The following is a 15785-nucleotide window of genomic DNA, read 5'->3' on the forward strand; positions in this document are numbered from 1 at the left end:
GAAGAGAGTTTGACTTCTTTGCCAACTTGAATACATTTTATTTCTTTTTATTATCTGATTGATGTTGCTAGGATTTCCAGTAGTATGTTGAACAATAGTAGCAAGAGTGTGCATCCTTGTTGTGTTCCTGATCTTGGGGAAAGGCTGTCAGCTTTTCCCCATTGAGAATGATATTCGTTGTGGGCTTTTCATACATGATTTTTATGAAATTGAGGAATATTCCCTATATCCCTACACTCTGAAGAGTTTTAATCAGGAAAGGATGCTGTATTTTGTCAAACGCTTTTCTGCGTCAATTGAGAGGACCATATGGTTCTTCTCTCTCCTCTTATTAATATATTCTATCACATTGATTGATTTGTGATGTTGAACCATCTTTGTATCCCAAGGATAAATTCCAGCTGGTCGTGGTGGATAATCTTTTTAATGTACTATTGGATCCTCTTAGCTAGAATCTTGTTGAGGATTTTGGCATCCATATTCTTCAGGGATATTGGTCTGAAATTCTCCTTTTTGCTGGGTTCTTTGCCTGGTTTTGGGGATCAAGGTAATGCTGGCATCATAGAATAAGTCTGGAAGTTTTCCTTCTGTTTTTATTTTTTGAAACCGCTTCAGGAGAATAGGTATTATTTCTTTGAATGTTTGGTAGAATCCATCAGGTCCTGCACCTTTGTTTTTTGGGAAGTTTTTGATCATGGCTTCAATCTCGTTAGTGGTCTATTCAGGTTGTCAGTTTCTTCCGGTTTCACTCTTGGTAGGCATCCATTTCTTCCAGATTACTTAATTTATTGGCATATAGTTGTTGTTGATAATTTCTGATAATTGTTTCTATTTCCTTGGAGTTAGTCATGATCTCTCCCCTTTCATTCATAATTTTATTAATTTGGTGTTTTTTTTCTTTTGGATAAGTATGGCTGGTGGTTTATTGATCTTACTAATTCTTTCAAAGAACCCGCTTCTAATTTCGTTGATCTGCTTTACTGTACTTCTGGTTTCTCATTCATTGATCTCTTCTCTAATCTTAATTATTTCTCTTTTGGAGTGTGGCTTAGGCTTCATTTTTTCCCCCCTCCAGTTCTTTAAGGTATAAAGTTAGTTGGTGAATTAGGGATTTTTCTATTTTTTTGAGTGAAGCTTGGATGGTTACTTTTTCTCCCTTAGGACTACCTTCGCAATATCCCATAGGTTTTGGACTGATGTGTTTTCGTTTTCATTGGTTTCTATGAATTGTATCCGTTCTTTTTTGATTTCTTGGTTGACCCAAACATTCTTAAGCTGGATGGCCTTTAGCTTCCAAGTGTTTGAATTTATTCCAAATTTTTTTCTTGTGATTGAGTTCTAGTTTGAAAGCACTGTGGTCTGAGAATATGCAGGGAATAATCTCAGTCTTGTATCAGTTGAGACCTGATTCGTGACCAGTATGTGGTCTATTCTGGAGAACATTCCATGTGCACTCGAGAAAAATGAGTATTCTTTTGTTTTAGGGTGGAATGTTCTGTATATATCTATGAGGTTCATCTGGTCCAGTATGTTAATCTAAACTCTTGTTTCTTTGTTGGTTTTCTGCTTAGATGATGTGTCTACTGCTGAGGGTGGAGTGTTGAGGTCTCCTACTATTAATGTATTATTATCAATATGTCTCTTTTTTTGTTTAACAGTTGGCTTCTTTAGTTGGCTGCTCCCATGTTGGGGGCATAGATATTTACATAAATAAATATTTAAATTACAATTAGATCTCTTGTTGGATAGACCCTTTTAGCGTGATATAGTACCCTTCTGTATTTCTAACTATAGTCTAGCTTAAAATCTAATTTGTCTGATTATGAGAATTGCTACCCTAGCTTTCTTTTGCAGTCGTTGGCATAAATAATAGTGCTCCATCCCTTCACTTTCAGTCTGGATGTATCTTTAGGTGCAAAATGAGTCTCTTATAGGCAGCATATGGGTGGGTCCTGTCTTTTTATCCAATCTGCAACTCTGTGCCATTTCATGGGAGCATGTAAGCCATTTACATTGACGTGATTATTGAAAGATATAATTTTACTGTCATGTTGCCTGTGAAGCCCTTGTTCCTATAGATCTCTGTAAATTTCTGTTCTGTATCCCTCTTGGGGTCTTTCTCCTTTGATAGAATCCCCCCTTAATATTTCTTGCAGGGCTGGTTTAGTGGTCACATAGTCTTTCAGTTTCTGCCAGCCCTAGAAGCTCCTTGTCTCTCTGTCTGTTCTGAATGGCAGCCTTGCTGGGTAAAGCATTGTTGGCTGCATACTATTCTCATTTAGTACCCTAAATATGTCTTGTCAGCCCTTTCTGGCTTGCCAGGTCTCTGTGGACAGGTCTGACATTATTCTGATGTTCCTCCCTCTGTATGTAAGGAATCTCTTCCCCTTAACTGTCCTTAACATGGTTTCCTTAGTTCTAAGATTTGTGAGTTTATTGTTGCATGCTGGGGCATTGGTTTGTTCTCTTGCTACTGTTTGCTTAAATATATCTTCTAGTCCTTTCTTTCTCTCCATCCCCTCAGGGATCCCAATAATTCTGACAGTGGAACATTTCATGGCATCACTTATTTCTCCCATTCTGTTTTCATCGATTTTAAGGTGTTTGTTCCAGGCCTCCTCCTGTTCCTTCTTTTCTATCAGTTTGTCCTCTAGATCACTAATTCTTTTTTCTGCCTCGGTTATCTTACCTGTCAGAGTATCTAGTTTAAATTGCATTCATTCATAGCATTTTTAAGTTCTGCCTTCTTTGCTCTCATTTCTGCCCTTAGAGAATCTATGTTGCCATTAATGGTTTTCTCCAGCCTGGCTATTGTCTTTATAACTGTTACCCTGAAGTCTATTTTTGACATCTTGCTTATATCCATATCCATTAGGTCTGCGGGAGAGACCATTGTCTCTGGTTCTTTTCTTTGTTGGGAGTTCCTCACCCACCCTAGTCATTTGTTGAGGGGTGTTTCAGGGAATGTACAGAGTTGAAAATATCAACCACAATCCAGGCAAGGTGTTCCTTGGGAAAATTCAGAGTGATTGGAAGCCACCAACAAGAAAACCCAGCCAAAATGAAACCCAAGAATCAAAATTTACAATGTTAAAAAAAAAAAAAAAAAAGGAAAAAGAAGAAAAAAAAAAAGAGGGAGTGAGCAGAGGGGTGGCTATAATCTCTTAATGTCAGTGGGGTAGGGTGTTTCAGTTCTTCCGAGGCATATTTTGTTCTCTTTGTGAGAACACTTCTTCCCAGAGTTACAGGGAAATTAAAACTGGTGTGTGTGTGTGTGTGTGTGTATAAAGGTAGTATTGAATAGGGAAAAAAGGACTATAATGAAGCTTATATCTATATCTGTATTTCTATATACATATATATCTATATCTGTGTGTGTATCTGTATCTATATCTATATGAAAATGAGAAAAATTAGTGTGAAACAGTAGAAGTTAAAAAGTTACTATGGAATATGTTGTATTAACATCTAGTTGAAATGCTAAGTAGGTAAAAAGAGAAAAACAGAAGAAGCATGATAAAACATAAAAAATGTTGTATCTAAGACATACATAGGCCATGAGGCAACACCAAGAGATCAGGATACTATTTTACTCTGGTGTTGGGGTTTTACAGTTTTATGGGGATCCTTGGGTTGTTGTCCTCTTGTTCTTCCAGCTTATCTTCTAGGGGAAGGGCCTGCTGCATTGTTTTTCAGGCACCCCTGATTTAGTGGAGTTGCCCTGCCCTTACCAAGAGGCTGGGCTCCATGGGAACAGGTTTTTTGGCTTTTGTTTTCTGGTGGCTTTTGTTCTCTGACCTCTTTTTGAACCTTTCCAGAGGGTCAGGGCAAAGGAAAATGTCCACGCCCAGACCTTTGTCCCAGAGGAGAGAAGCCACAGTTTGCTCCTTTCTGAATCTTCCAGAACACAGTCTCCCGCTCTGTAAGCAACACTGCAACCCACAGCCTCCCACAGGCAGTGCATGTCCCCAGCGGTCCTCTCAGCAGTCGACCCAGGACTTGCTTGTCTCTGCCCCTTTTGTCTCCACAACTGCATGTGATCCCAGTTTGGGCGGGTGTGGGCTGCAGTTTAGGCAGGGGCTGTGGTAGCGGCAACGATGGCCAGTCCCCCAGGTCCACAGGCACAGGTCCACACAAGCAGCCATCCTAGTACTGTCGGTTTGTCCCTTAAGTTTCTGGATTCTGTTCTAGTGCTGTTCTCTGGCACTTCCCATTCCACCACCATTCTTTTGCAGGCTATCACTGGTCCCCAGGTTCAGGACGTTTTTGCACTGGGTGTATTATTTTACTTTCCAGTAGGTAGCTTCTTGTGGCCTCCTCCCCCATTCTGTTTATGCTCCAATATCTGTCCACACAATCATAACTCTGTCCTTTGTAGGTCTAGATTGAAGATCCTCTGTCCCCGTAGAGATCCTATCTATAATCTTACATCTCAGGCTGATTTTATGTGTGTTCAGACTAGCTTGGTAGATATCCAGCTAAATTCAGGGGTCCAGTTGAAATAGAGTCCCCAGTCTTCCACCATCTTGCCCCAAAACAAAGAATTGAAGATTTTAAAATAATAAGACAAACACTAGTAAATTATGCTTGACATGGAAAATACTTTATTTCTTAGAATTCAAACTAAGAAAAGTTAGTAAAAGTCCTGCTTAGTTTTTAGCTGTTTTGTGTGTATTGATGAAGCAGAGCAGTATCAAGTTTTAACTTTCAGTCTAATAAGAGTATTATTTTATTTTGTATGGAGATATATTCATATTACATTTGCTGTCAGAATTAAAGGCCCAAAGTCAAATATAATCAAATCCAAATAATTTGTTTTGAGATTGGATGAATTTCAACTAATACCTTTTTGTTAAGGTAAATTTTTTTTAAGTAACAATTATCCCAGTAATTAGCTGTAATACTTCTTTTTCATACTGTTAGTCTGCCATTGTGCACTTACCTGTATGTTCTTTCCAACTACTACCTAAGCATGCTGCTCTGACCAAGTTACTGTCCCTCTCTCCCATCTCTCTTCCATATCTCTTCCATTTCTTTTGGTTTATCTTTTTTCTTCCTCAGATAGGTGCAGAGCAATTCACCAAGTCTTTTACCTTATCCCAGGGTAAGAGGCCTACCTTTCCTTCTCTCTCCTCCTCCTCCTTTTTTTTTTTTTAAGCTTTATTGGATTATAATTGATAGACAATACATTGAACACATTTGATACTTGTATCAATGAGTTTGACATATGTACACATCTGTGATTCTGTTAACATAAAGTACCAAACACATGCAGCACCTTCAAAAATTTCCTTGTTTTCTTTGCATGTATGTATAGGTAGTGGTACAAACACTTAACATGAGATCTGTCCTTTTTAACTTATTTTAAAGGTCACAATACTCTACTGTTAACTATAGATACTGTGTTGTACAGCAGATCTCTAGACCTTACTCATTATCCATCACTGGAACTTTATTTCCATTGAGCAACAATTATCCATTTTCCCCTCCCCAATCCCTGAAAATAACCATTCTTTACTACTATGAGTTTGACTATTTTTGATACCTCAAGCAAGTGGAAACATGCCATGTTTGTCCTTATGTGACTGGCTTATTTCACTCAGCATAATATTCTCAACGTTTATCCGTGCGTGACAAGTAGGATTTCCTTCTTTTTTTTTAAGCAGTGGGCATCCTTTCTCAGAGCCTTACTCTGTTTTGTATGTAATGGCCAGAGTTTTTTTTGCTGTATTTAGTGGGAGAATTAGGGAAAAGCATATCTATTTCATCTTTCTGGATAGTCTGTTTATCTTTTGTTATCTGTTTTATAAGTCTTCGACTTATAAATGAAATGAAATATTTTATACATAGACATCAATTAATAATGAATACGTTCACCAAAAGAACTTGTAGCAGAAATTAATTTTGGCTAAGACGTAATCTCATGCAATTCAGTTTATATGAAATACAAAGTGAAGAATGTTAACTCTGTGTAAATTTAAATTCCTATGTTTAATTGCAGAATCTTTTAGCTGAAAAAGTAGAACAACTGATGGAATGGAGTTCCAGGCGCTCAATCTTCCGAATGAATGGTGATAAATTCCGAAAATTTATAAAGGCACCACCTCGAAACTATTCTATGATTGTTATGTTCACTGCTCTTCAGCCTCAGCGGCAATGTTCTGTGTGCAGGTAATTTACATATTCTAAAATAATTTTAAATTATTATCCTGTGCTTGTGTATTTATTACATATATGTAAATCTGTATAATGGAATTCAGCAGCTGTTCAAGGTTATAGTCAGCTATACATGTGCATTTGAAAGTAAGCTCAAAATCAGGGGCACCTGGATGGCTCAATTGGCTAAGCGTCTGATTCGGTTTCGGTTCAGGTTGTGATCTCATGGGTCCTGAGGTTGAGTCCTGGGTCAGGCTCTGTGCTCAGTGCAGAGTCCGCTTGAAATTTTCTCTCTCTGTCTGCTCCTCACCCCGCTCATGAGTGTGCTCTCTCTCTCAAATATATAAATCTGTAAAAAGTATAAGCAAGCTCAAAATCAGTGTATTTTAGAAAATAATTTTGTTAGACTAATATTCTTTTATTGCATAAAATACTGATATAATCATGAAACAAATTTGCTTCTTTATATCCTGTATGAAGGTAAATATATGATAGAATTTGGTTCTGATATTGCCGTATAGGTCACCTAATTATGTTTTATGGGTAATGAAGTTATCTCCTTAAACATATTTTTTAATAGTTTAATAGAAAGGACACACTTTTACCTACAAAAGTCCACTTACTTTTCATTACCTCCCGTGATTAGAAATTTCTCCCTACATTACAGAAGTAAATCATTTGAAATGAATGAAATATTTTTTAGTGGGAATGTACCAAAGAAAATTTTGGGTAAGTACAAATACATATGCAACAATGCTTTAACAAATTTCTGATTTTGAAATAATTGTAGGTTCACAATTGTAAGAAATGATACAGAGAGATCCAACATATCTTTTATTCAGTGTCCCCCAGTGGTAACATCTTGCAAAACTATAGTATAATATCACAAGCAGGGTATTGGTATTGATATAGTGAAGATACAAAACCGTTCCATCACCATAAGAATCCCTCCTCTTGCCCTTTATAGCCACACCCACCCACCCATTCCCATTCCCCTCCCACATCCTAAGTTTGTACTCCATTGTGTTGTTTCAGTAATGTGATGGGAGGGGAATCCTACCCTTGATGATCTTTTGGGTTTTGCTTTTAATAACATAATTCCTTCAAAATCCATCCAAGTTGTTGCATTTGTCAATAGTCATTCTTTTTATTACTTTGTAAAATTTCATGGTATGAATGTACTGCAGTTTGTTTAACCATCCGTTACAGAACATCTCAGTTGTTTCTGATTTTTGACTATTACAAATACAACTGTTGTGAACATCCTGGTACAGATTTTTCTGTGAAATTAAGGTTTCATTTCTCCATGATAGCTAAGTTGTTTTGTAGTTCTATGTTTAGCTTTATAAGAAACTGCCAAAATGTTTTCTAGAGTAGCTGTATTATTTTACATTTCCTCTAGCAGTGTGAGTATTCTAGATTTTCCATATCCTCACCAGCATTTGTCATTATTTTATTTTACTCATTTTTGTAGGTATGTAGTGATAACTCATTATGGTTTTATTTTGCATTTTCCTAGTGGCAATGGTGTTAATCTTTTCATTTGATTATTTGTTATTTGTATGTCACATCTTTGATGAACTATCTGTTCATGTCTTTTGCCCATTTCTAGTTGGTTTTTTTCCTGAGTTTTGAGAGTTCTTTATTGTAGATACTAGTCCTTTGTCAGACATGTAGTTTTCAAATATTTTCTCCTAGTCTATGGCTTATCTTTCCATGTTCATGACTGATCTTTTGCAGATTTAATTTATGAGTCCAGTTTACCAGTTTCCTGTTTTATAGCTTTACTTTTCTTATCTAGTTGAACTCTGTCTAGCCCTATATCCCAAAGTTTTTCTCTAATTTTTTTTCTGAATGTTTTAGTTTTTGTTGTAAATTTTAATCTCATCATTGGAAGTAAGTATTTAACCTTTAGTCTTTAATGATAGTATTAGCTGTAAGATTTTTGAAGATGTTTTTTACCAAGTTAAGGAAGCTCTTGACTAGTTGGCTAAGAGTTTTGATCCTGAATGGGTGTTGGATTTTATCAAAATTTTTTGGTGCGATTTGATATGATTTTTCATCTTTAGGGGCTTGATACGGTGCTTTATAGTAATTGATCTTGGTATATTGAACGAGCCTTGCATTGTGGAATATATCCTACTTGATTATGGTATATCACTCTTTTTATATATTGCTGGATTCTGTTCACTAATAATAGTCTATTAGAAATTTGTATCTAAGTTCATACGAGATTTATGTCTGTGCTTTTCATTTTTTATACTGCTTTTTGTCTAGTTTGTTATTAGGCTAATAGTGGCCTCATAAAATGAGTTGGGAAATTTCCTTCCTTATTTACTTTCTAGAAGAGATTGTGTAAAATTAAATAATTTTAGAAGATTATGTTAATTTTTCTTTAAATATTTGTTAGAATTTTTCAGTGAAACCATCTGGGCCTCATGATTTTAAATTACATATTTCATTTCCTCAATAGCTAAGGACAATTCAGGTTGTCTCTTGGCTGAACACTTTTTCTCTTTGAGAATACTTTTTATGTGGTGGTTCCACATAGTGACTCTCCACATTGTATATTCATATGTATACTTTTAGAATTTAAATCATTGTGAATTCTGGTGGAAATTGAAGTTATTAGTAATACGGGTCAATGAAAAAAGTTGTTTCTCTCAGACTAGTTTGCAGGAAAGGAATTTTAGTGTATCAACATTTTCTAGAAGGATCTTATGATGTAATAATGACTGTATGTTGGGGGCATGTCTAAAAGTGGGTAGAGAAGATGGTGAGCAAAAGTATTTTGAGGGGCACTTGGGTGGCTCAGTTAAGTGTCTGCCTTTGGTTCCATCCTGGGATCAATCCTCACAGCAGGCTTACTGCTCAGCAGGGAGTCTGATTATCCCTCTGCCCCCCCCACCCCCGCTCATGCTTTCTCTTTCTTGCTCTCTCTCAAATAAATAAAAATAAATTTTTTTTTTTTTCAAAGAGTATCTTGAAAACCAGCATTGCAGATGATTTTGGTTTCTCCTGTCTTACACAAGGCCAGTACTCGAGTTGGCATTAAGAGTGTCGTCATAATTGGGCTAGCACATTTGGATAAGACCGTATGCCTTCAAGGATGCCATAAAACCTACTCAGACAAAAACACTACCTTAATTGGCATTTTGATGTAACAGTTACGTTTCCACAAAAATATTTGTCTTCTTATTATTATTCAAGTATTTCTGTAACTTCACAATTACATAAAGTTGTATGTATTGTGATGACATAAACTACAACATACTGTTAAATGGTGTATCCGTTAGGTATTATTTTACCTAATGGATTATGTAGTTAAATGAATTGCTGAACACAGATTCTTAATTTTTTAATGACACATAGGTCAAATAACCTGTTTTTTACAGCCTATTTTGTAATAAACTTGAAAATTTTAGAAAAGTTTTAGATTTATAAGAGAAAAAGGAAGTTATTAGGAAAAGTTAAGATAACTTTAGAGAAGAAAAAATAGATGAAGGTTTAGAAGCAAATAAAAAGTAAGAAAGCAGACATGGTTCCCAAACCCAGAATTCTTACCCCTCACCCCCATTCGAATTCTGACTTAATTGTTTTGGTGTAGGGCCAAGGCAATGACATTTAAAAAAAAAAAATAAGATCTCTAGGTAATTCTAGTGTGCAACCAGTATAGAGAAGGAGAAGGTAAGAAGCAGGTACATGATTCATAGGTTTCATTTATGTACTTTCATTGAGGAGCAGTGGGAATGGGAGGTTTAACTAATTGAATGACCATATAGCCTTGAGAATCCTTTTGAAACTATGATCCCCAAATTCTTAGTGAAGAATCTGTAGAATTTAATGATTTTGTTCCCCAGTACACAGCAGTGAAGGAGAAAGAACACTCTCCTTAGAGGTTAACATATTTGGTTTATGGTGTGAAGTAGATGAGGCAAGTGATTTGAGAGTGCTAGCGAGAGTATATTTGAAAGATAGAACTCTGGGTTCAGATTTGGTTGTGGCGGTCAGAGGAAGCTAGGGATAGCTAATAAACTAGATGTGATATAATAAAGCTAAATTCTCACAAGAGTGAAAAACAGGTTTTATATAAAAGTAAGGTGGGATTGAAAATTAGGAAGTAGGTACAAAGGATTTTTTTTTAAATAAGTAAATTACTGAAGTATAATGTAGATGATTGTTTATTTTGTAGAGACATTTGAGGAACTATAACACTGTGGCAATGTCTGGATTATAAACATGTATTTGAAATTACTCAGGATAATAATGGAACTGGAGAGGAAAAAAATTAAGTGAGCTGATAGAGGGATATCTTGGACTTTATTAGATGAAGATTACAAATTTATACTACAGCATAATATAAATCTCAAAGGAAGCTCTGTTAAATAATTGTGGTTCAGGAGTACTCTTTGATCTATTATTGAGCCAAGAGAGTACTAAGTGTATTTCGTATGATAGGCAGCGTGGATCAAACCGATCCCAAGGTGAAAACTATGATGGAATATAGAGAGAAGATTCAAGAAAAATTTTCAAGAAAAATTATTCAAATTTAATTTCTCTCTTATAAATTAAGCCTCAAGGGGAGATGCAGATTCATTGAGAAAGGCAACCCATCATCAGTAGCCATCTTTTTTTTTTTTTAACGTGAATTAAATTTTCCTGAATCCTTCTGTGTCGTTGGAATTTTTGACCATTTTTATAGTACTGCTGTAATTTTTATAATTCTACAGAATCATTGAAAAATCCACAGATATAGTTTTTTTCATAGCTATAATTTAAAAATCTTAGTGCTTTCCTCTGTGAGATGTTTCTGCTTTTCTTCCTTTTTTAATGAAAGGTGAAATTTTCTTTTAGAGTTGACTCATACCTAGATTTTCCAGTTGCTTTTCTTTGCTGAAAGACTAGTGAATGAGCTATTGGCTTCCTGTAAGCCCTCTCACTAAATCATTCTGCTTTTCCTTCTTACAATTTAGTTTATTAACAAATTTCAGAATTCAGTTCTCACCTTCCTCAATGCTAATATCAAACTCCTCAGCCAAATGAAGTTGTCAATGAAGACTACTCAGTACAATTCTCACCTCCCTGAGTGTTAACTCCAAACTTCCTTTATCAGATTGTCCTGTAATTGCTAAATCTAGTAGGTGTGTTCTACCACAAAGTTACTCATTTCTTCCAGAATACACGAAAAATCCTAGGAACAAAATATCCTTTTCTAAGGTTATTAACTATGGATCAATAGATGTAGGAAAAAAAAATTCAGGTGAAGGAAAATACATGTAGAATCAAACAGGGTACATGTATAATAAAAGTTTTGGTGACTTGTTGGAGACTAATATCTTATTGGACTCAATAAATGAAAAAAATTAGCAATTATAAATATATTTTTACAAGGAGCATGAAAAAAAAATACATATGAATGTTACCTGGGTAACATCCTTCCTTCTCTAAATATAATTAGTGTGTATAAACTATTGGGGTCCCATTATTTAGTTATTATATATACATTCTCACTAGTCAAGAAGGTAGGCCTGAAAAAATAACCCATTTCATAAATGAGAACATCAAAGCTGACAGGTTATATAATTTATCTATAGTCACACAGCTAATACCTGTCAGGGTTGAGTTTTGGAACTCCAGAGCTAGTAGAGTTTAATACTTCCCTTAAGTGTACCTGGTTTGTTGTTGTTGTTGTTGTTGTTGTTGTTTTTTGTTGGTTTTTTTTTTTTTTTTGCTTTTACCCTGTGAACTGTAATTTCCATTTTGATTTTGCATTCCTGTCTAAGATTACTAATTATAGGACAGGCATCCATCAGCAAGCATTTCTTAAACTCATTAAATCATGAAAAGCTTTCATTCAGAGAAGCCATCTCTTAAACAGGGCCTGGCAATTTAGATGGCTGGCCAAAACTATGTGGAAAAGAGCTCATCAGCCTTTTGTTTTACTACAGTGAGGTTACAGTTCTTAGGAGATTAGATTCCAAAGTGAACACAGAAGGTGAAAATTATGTATAAATAAAATTGCTCTTGTACATAACTTGATGCACTTTAAGTGCTTTATAAATGGCTTTGGGACCATAACCTCATCATTTCCTCTTTTCCTTAGATAGTTTTTCTCCATGGACTTAATTCTTAAGTTTTCCTCATATGCTTGGCTACCTGAACAGAGTATTTCACTTTTTTGACAAAGACTGGCAAACTCTTGATATTCACACATTCTTTGCCTGGGTAGTGAGAACTGTTTCAGGCTTGCTTGAGTCCACGACTAGTGTAATATAAATGAAGATCTCAGGTTATTGCTGAGCTTCATCTAGGTTAATGTTTATTTATTTATTTTTTTTTAGATTTTTTAATTTATTTATTTGACAGAGATCACAGGTTGGCAGAGAGGCAGGCAGAGAGAGAGAAAGAGAGAGAGAGAGAAGCAGGCTCCCCGCTGAGCAGAGAGCCGGATGTGGGGCTTGATCCCAGGACCCTGAGATCACTACCTGAGCTGAAGGCAGAGGCTTTAACCCACTGAGCCACCCAGGCGCCCCATGTTAATTTTTTTTTTTTTTTTAAGATTTTATTTATTTGACAGACAGAGATCACAAGTAGGCAGAGAGGCAGGCAGAGAGAGAGGAGGAAGCAGGCTCTCCGCGGAGCAGAGAGCCCGATGCGGGGCTCGATCCCAGGAGCCTGGGATCATGACCTGAGCTGAAGGCAGAGGCTTTAACCCACTGAGCCACCCAGGTGCCCCTATGTTAATTTTTTTTTAAGTGAAAGCATATATATATGACTTTATAAATTTGGTTCTAGGTGTCTCTTCCTGAGATTGGATAATCCCAACTCTTTTAGTATTTTCAATGAACACTTACTATCTATGTGACATTATAGCATTGTTGGAGCTCTTGGTGTTTTCCATATTCCAAATTCCATTTCCATGTTTATAAGCCCAGCTTTAGTCCCCCATCTTTTAAATTTCAAACCTACAAAAGTTGAAACAGTAGTACAAGGATACCAGTCTACCATTTACCAACATTCACTAATTATTAACCATTTTGCCATATTTTGCTTTCATTCTTTTATTAATTACAGGTCAAAAGCGTGTCCCATATCATCAAATATATCTATAATTTTTAGACAAGAAATATCACCACTGAGTACTGCAGATGCAACTTTTCAGAAAGGGATTATCTTACATAATCAGAAAACCATTATCACTTTGAAGAGAATTGACATTAATTCAATGATATATTCTTCTTATACTCTCCATTTTTAAATTTTGCATTTGTCTTCAAAATGTCTTTTGTTTCTTATTTTTTGTTTCAGTTTTTTAAAATCTGAAATGGAAGTATGGTGACATAAGTTAGTTTCAGGTGTGTAACAGAGTGATTTGACATTTCTGTACATTACCATAAGTGTTGTTACCATTTGTCACCATACAAAGTTATTGCAATATTATTGACTGTATTCCCTATGCTGTACTTTATTTTTTAATGTTTTTTTTGAAACAATCTTTTGTTTATTTTTAAAGATGTTTTTTGCTTGAGAGAGAGATCGGGAGAGACAGAGGAAGAAGGAGAAAGTGAAATCATATGATAATTGTCTTTGACTGTTTCACTTAGCATAACCTCTAGTGTATCCATGTTGTGGATGGCAAAATTTTATTCTTTTTTAAGACTAATACATCATTGTATACATACCGTATCTTTTTTATCCAGTCATCTATCAATGGACACTATGTTGCTTTCATACCTTGGATATTGGAAATAATGCTTAAATGAACATAGGCCTGCCTGTATTCTTCTGAATTAGTATTTTCTGTTTCTGGATAAATCCTCACAAGTGGAATTACTAGGTCATTTGGTATTCTAATTTTTTGAGGAACCTCCATTTCTACGGTGGTTTGCACAAATTTACGTTCCCACCAACAGTGCACAAGTTTCCTTTTCTCTGCAGTCTCACCAACACTTGTTATTTCTTGTCTTCTCGGTACTAGCCATTCTGACTAGTGTGAGATGATACCCAATGTGATTTGGATTTGTGTTTCCCTGTGTCTTTTGGCCATATGTATGTCTTCTTTGGAGAAATGTCTATTCATATCCTCTGCCCATTTTTTAATTAGACTGTTTTTGTTTCCTTGATGTTGAGTATTTTTGTTGTTGTTGTTGTTCTATTTTTTTTCCTTTTTACTAGCTGGGTGATTTTTTTTTTTTTTCTTAAATTTTAATAATGTAAAATGAATTACTTGTTTCAGGGTACAGGACTGTGAGTCATCAGTCTTACACAATCACAGCACTCACCATAGCACATACCCCTCCCCAGTGTCCATCACCCAGCCACCCCATCTCTCCCCATTCACCTCCACTCCAGCAACCCTCAGTTTGTTCCCTGAGATTGAGTATCGTATGGTCTGTCTCCCTCTCTTCCTCTCTGATCCTCTGGCTTGTTTCTCAAATTGAGATCATATGAGGTCATATGATAAATGTTCTCTGACTCACTTCTTTTGCTTAGCATAGTACTGTCTAGTTACAACAATGTCGTAGCAAACGGCAAGATTTCTTTTTTTGATACCTGCAAAATATTCCATTGTATATATATACACCACATCATCTTTATCCATTTATCTATTGATGGACATCTGGGCTCTTATCATAGTTTGGCTATTGTGGACATTGCTGCTGTAAACATGGGGTGCAAGTGCCCCTTTGGATCACTACATTTGTATCTTTGGGGTAAATACCCAGTAGTGCAGATTGCTGGGTTGTAGGGTAGCTCTATTTTCAACTTTCTGAGGAACCTCCATACTGTTTTCCAGAGTGGCTGCACCAGCTTGCACTCCCACCAATAATACTGTAGGAGGGTTCTCCTTTCTCCACATCCTCACCAACACCTGTCATTTCCTGAGTGGTTAATTTTAGCCATTCTGAGTGGTGTCAGGTGGTATCTCACTGTGGTTTTGATTTGTATTTCCCTGATGCTGAGTGATGTTGAGCACTTTTTCATGTGTCTGTTGGCCATTTGGATGTCTTCTTTGCAGAAATGCATGCTCATGTCTTCTCTCCATTTCTTCATTGGATTGTTTGTTTTCTGTGTGTTGAATTGGTAAGTTCTTTATAGATTTTGGATACTAGTCCTTTATCTGCTATGTCATTTGCAAACAAATATCTTCTCCCATTCTGTCTGTTGTCCTTTGGTTTTATTGACTGTTTCCTTTGCTGTGCAGAAGCTTTATCTTGATGAAGTCCCAATAGTTCATTTTTGCCCTTGTTTCCCTTGCCTTTGGCATTGTATCTAGGGAGAATTTGCTGTGGCTGAGGTCGAAGAGGTTGCTGCCTGTGTTCTCCTCAAGGATCTTGATGAATTCCTGTCTCACATTGAGGTCTTTCATCCATTTTGAGTCTATTTTTGTGTAAGGTGTAAGGAAGTGGTCCAGTTTCTTCTGCATGTGGCTTCCCAGTTTTCCCAATACCATTTGTTAAGGAGACTCTTTTCCATTGGACATTCTTTCCTTCTTGGTTGAAGATTAGTTGACCACAGAGTTGAGGGTCAATTTCTGGGCTCTCTATTCTGTTCTGTTGATATGTGTGTCTCTTTTTGTGCCAGTACCATACTGTCTTGATGATGACAGCTTTGTAATAGAGCTTGGA

At 36.1% G+C, this 15785-nt stretch overlaps 1 protein-coding gene across 4 annotated transcripts in view; it reads left to right on the forward strand.

Moving 5' to 3' along the window:
* Nucleotides 1–15785, forward strand: part of TUSC3 (tumor suppressor candidate 3) — a 245313-nt gene that overhangs the window by 89109 nt on the left and 140419 nt on the right. For all 4 annotated transcript variants that reach the window (XR_004380942.1, XM_032843413.1, XM_032843415.1 and 1 more), the window contains exon 2: nucleotides 6002–6171. Coding sequence is in view for 3 of the 4 variants with exons in the window: in XM_032843413.1 (XP_032699304.1) it covers nucleotides 6002–6171 (170 nt within the window). In the remaining variant the exon portion in view is untranslated. The remainder of the gene's footprint in view (nucleotides 1–6001; nucleotides 6172–15785) is intronic.

Source organism: Lontra canadensis, unplaced genomic scaffold, assembly GCF_010015895.1.
Source record: "Lontra canadensis isolate GAN:19392208 unplaced genomic scaffold, GSC_riverotter_1.0 scaffold139, whole genome shotgun sequence".
Lineage (NCBI taxonomy): Eukaryota > Metazoa > Chordata > Mammalia > Carnivora > Mustelidae > Lontra > Lontra canadensis.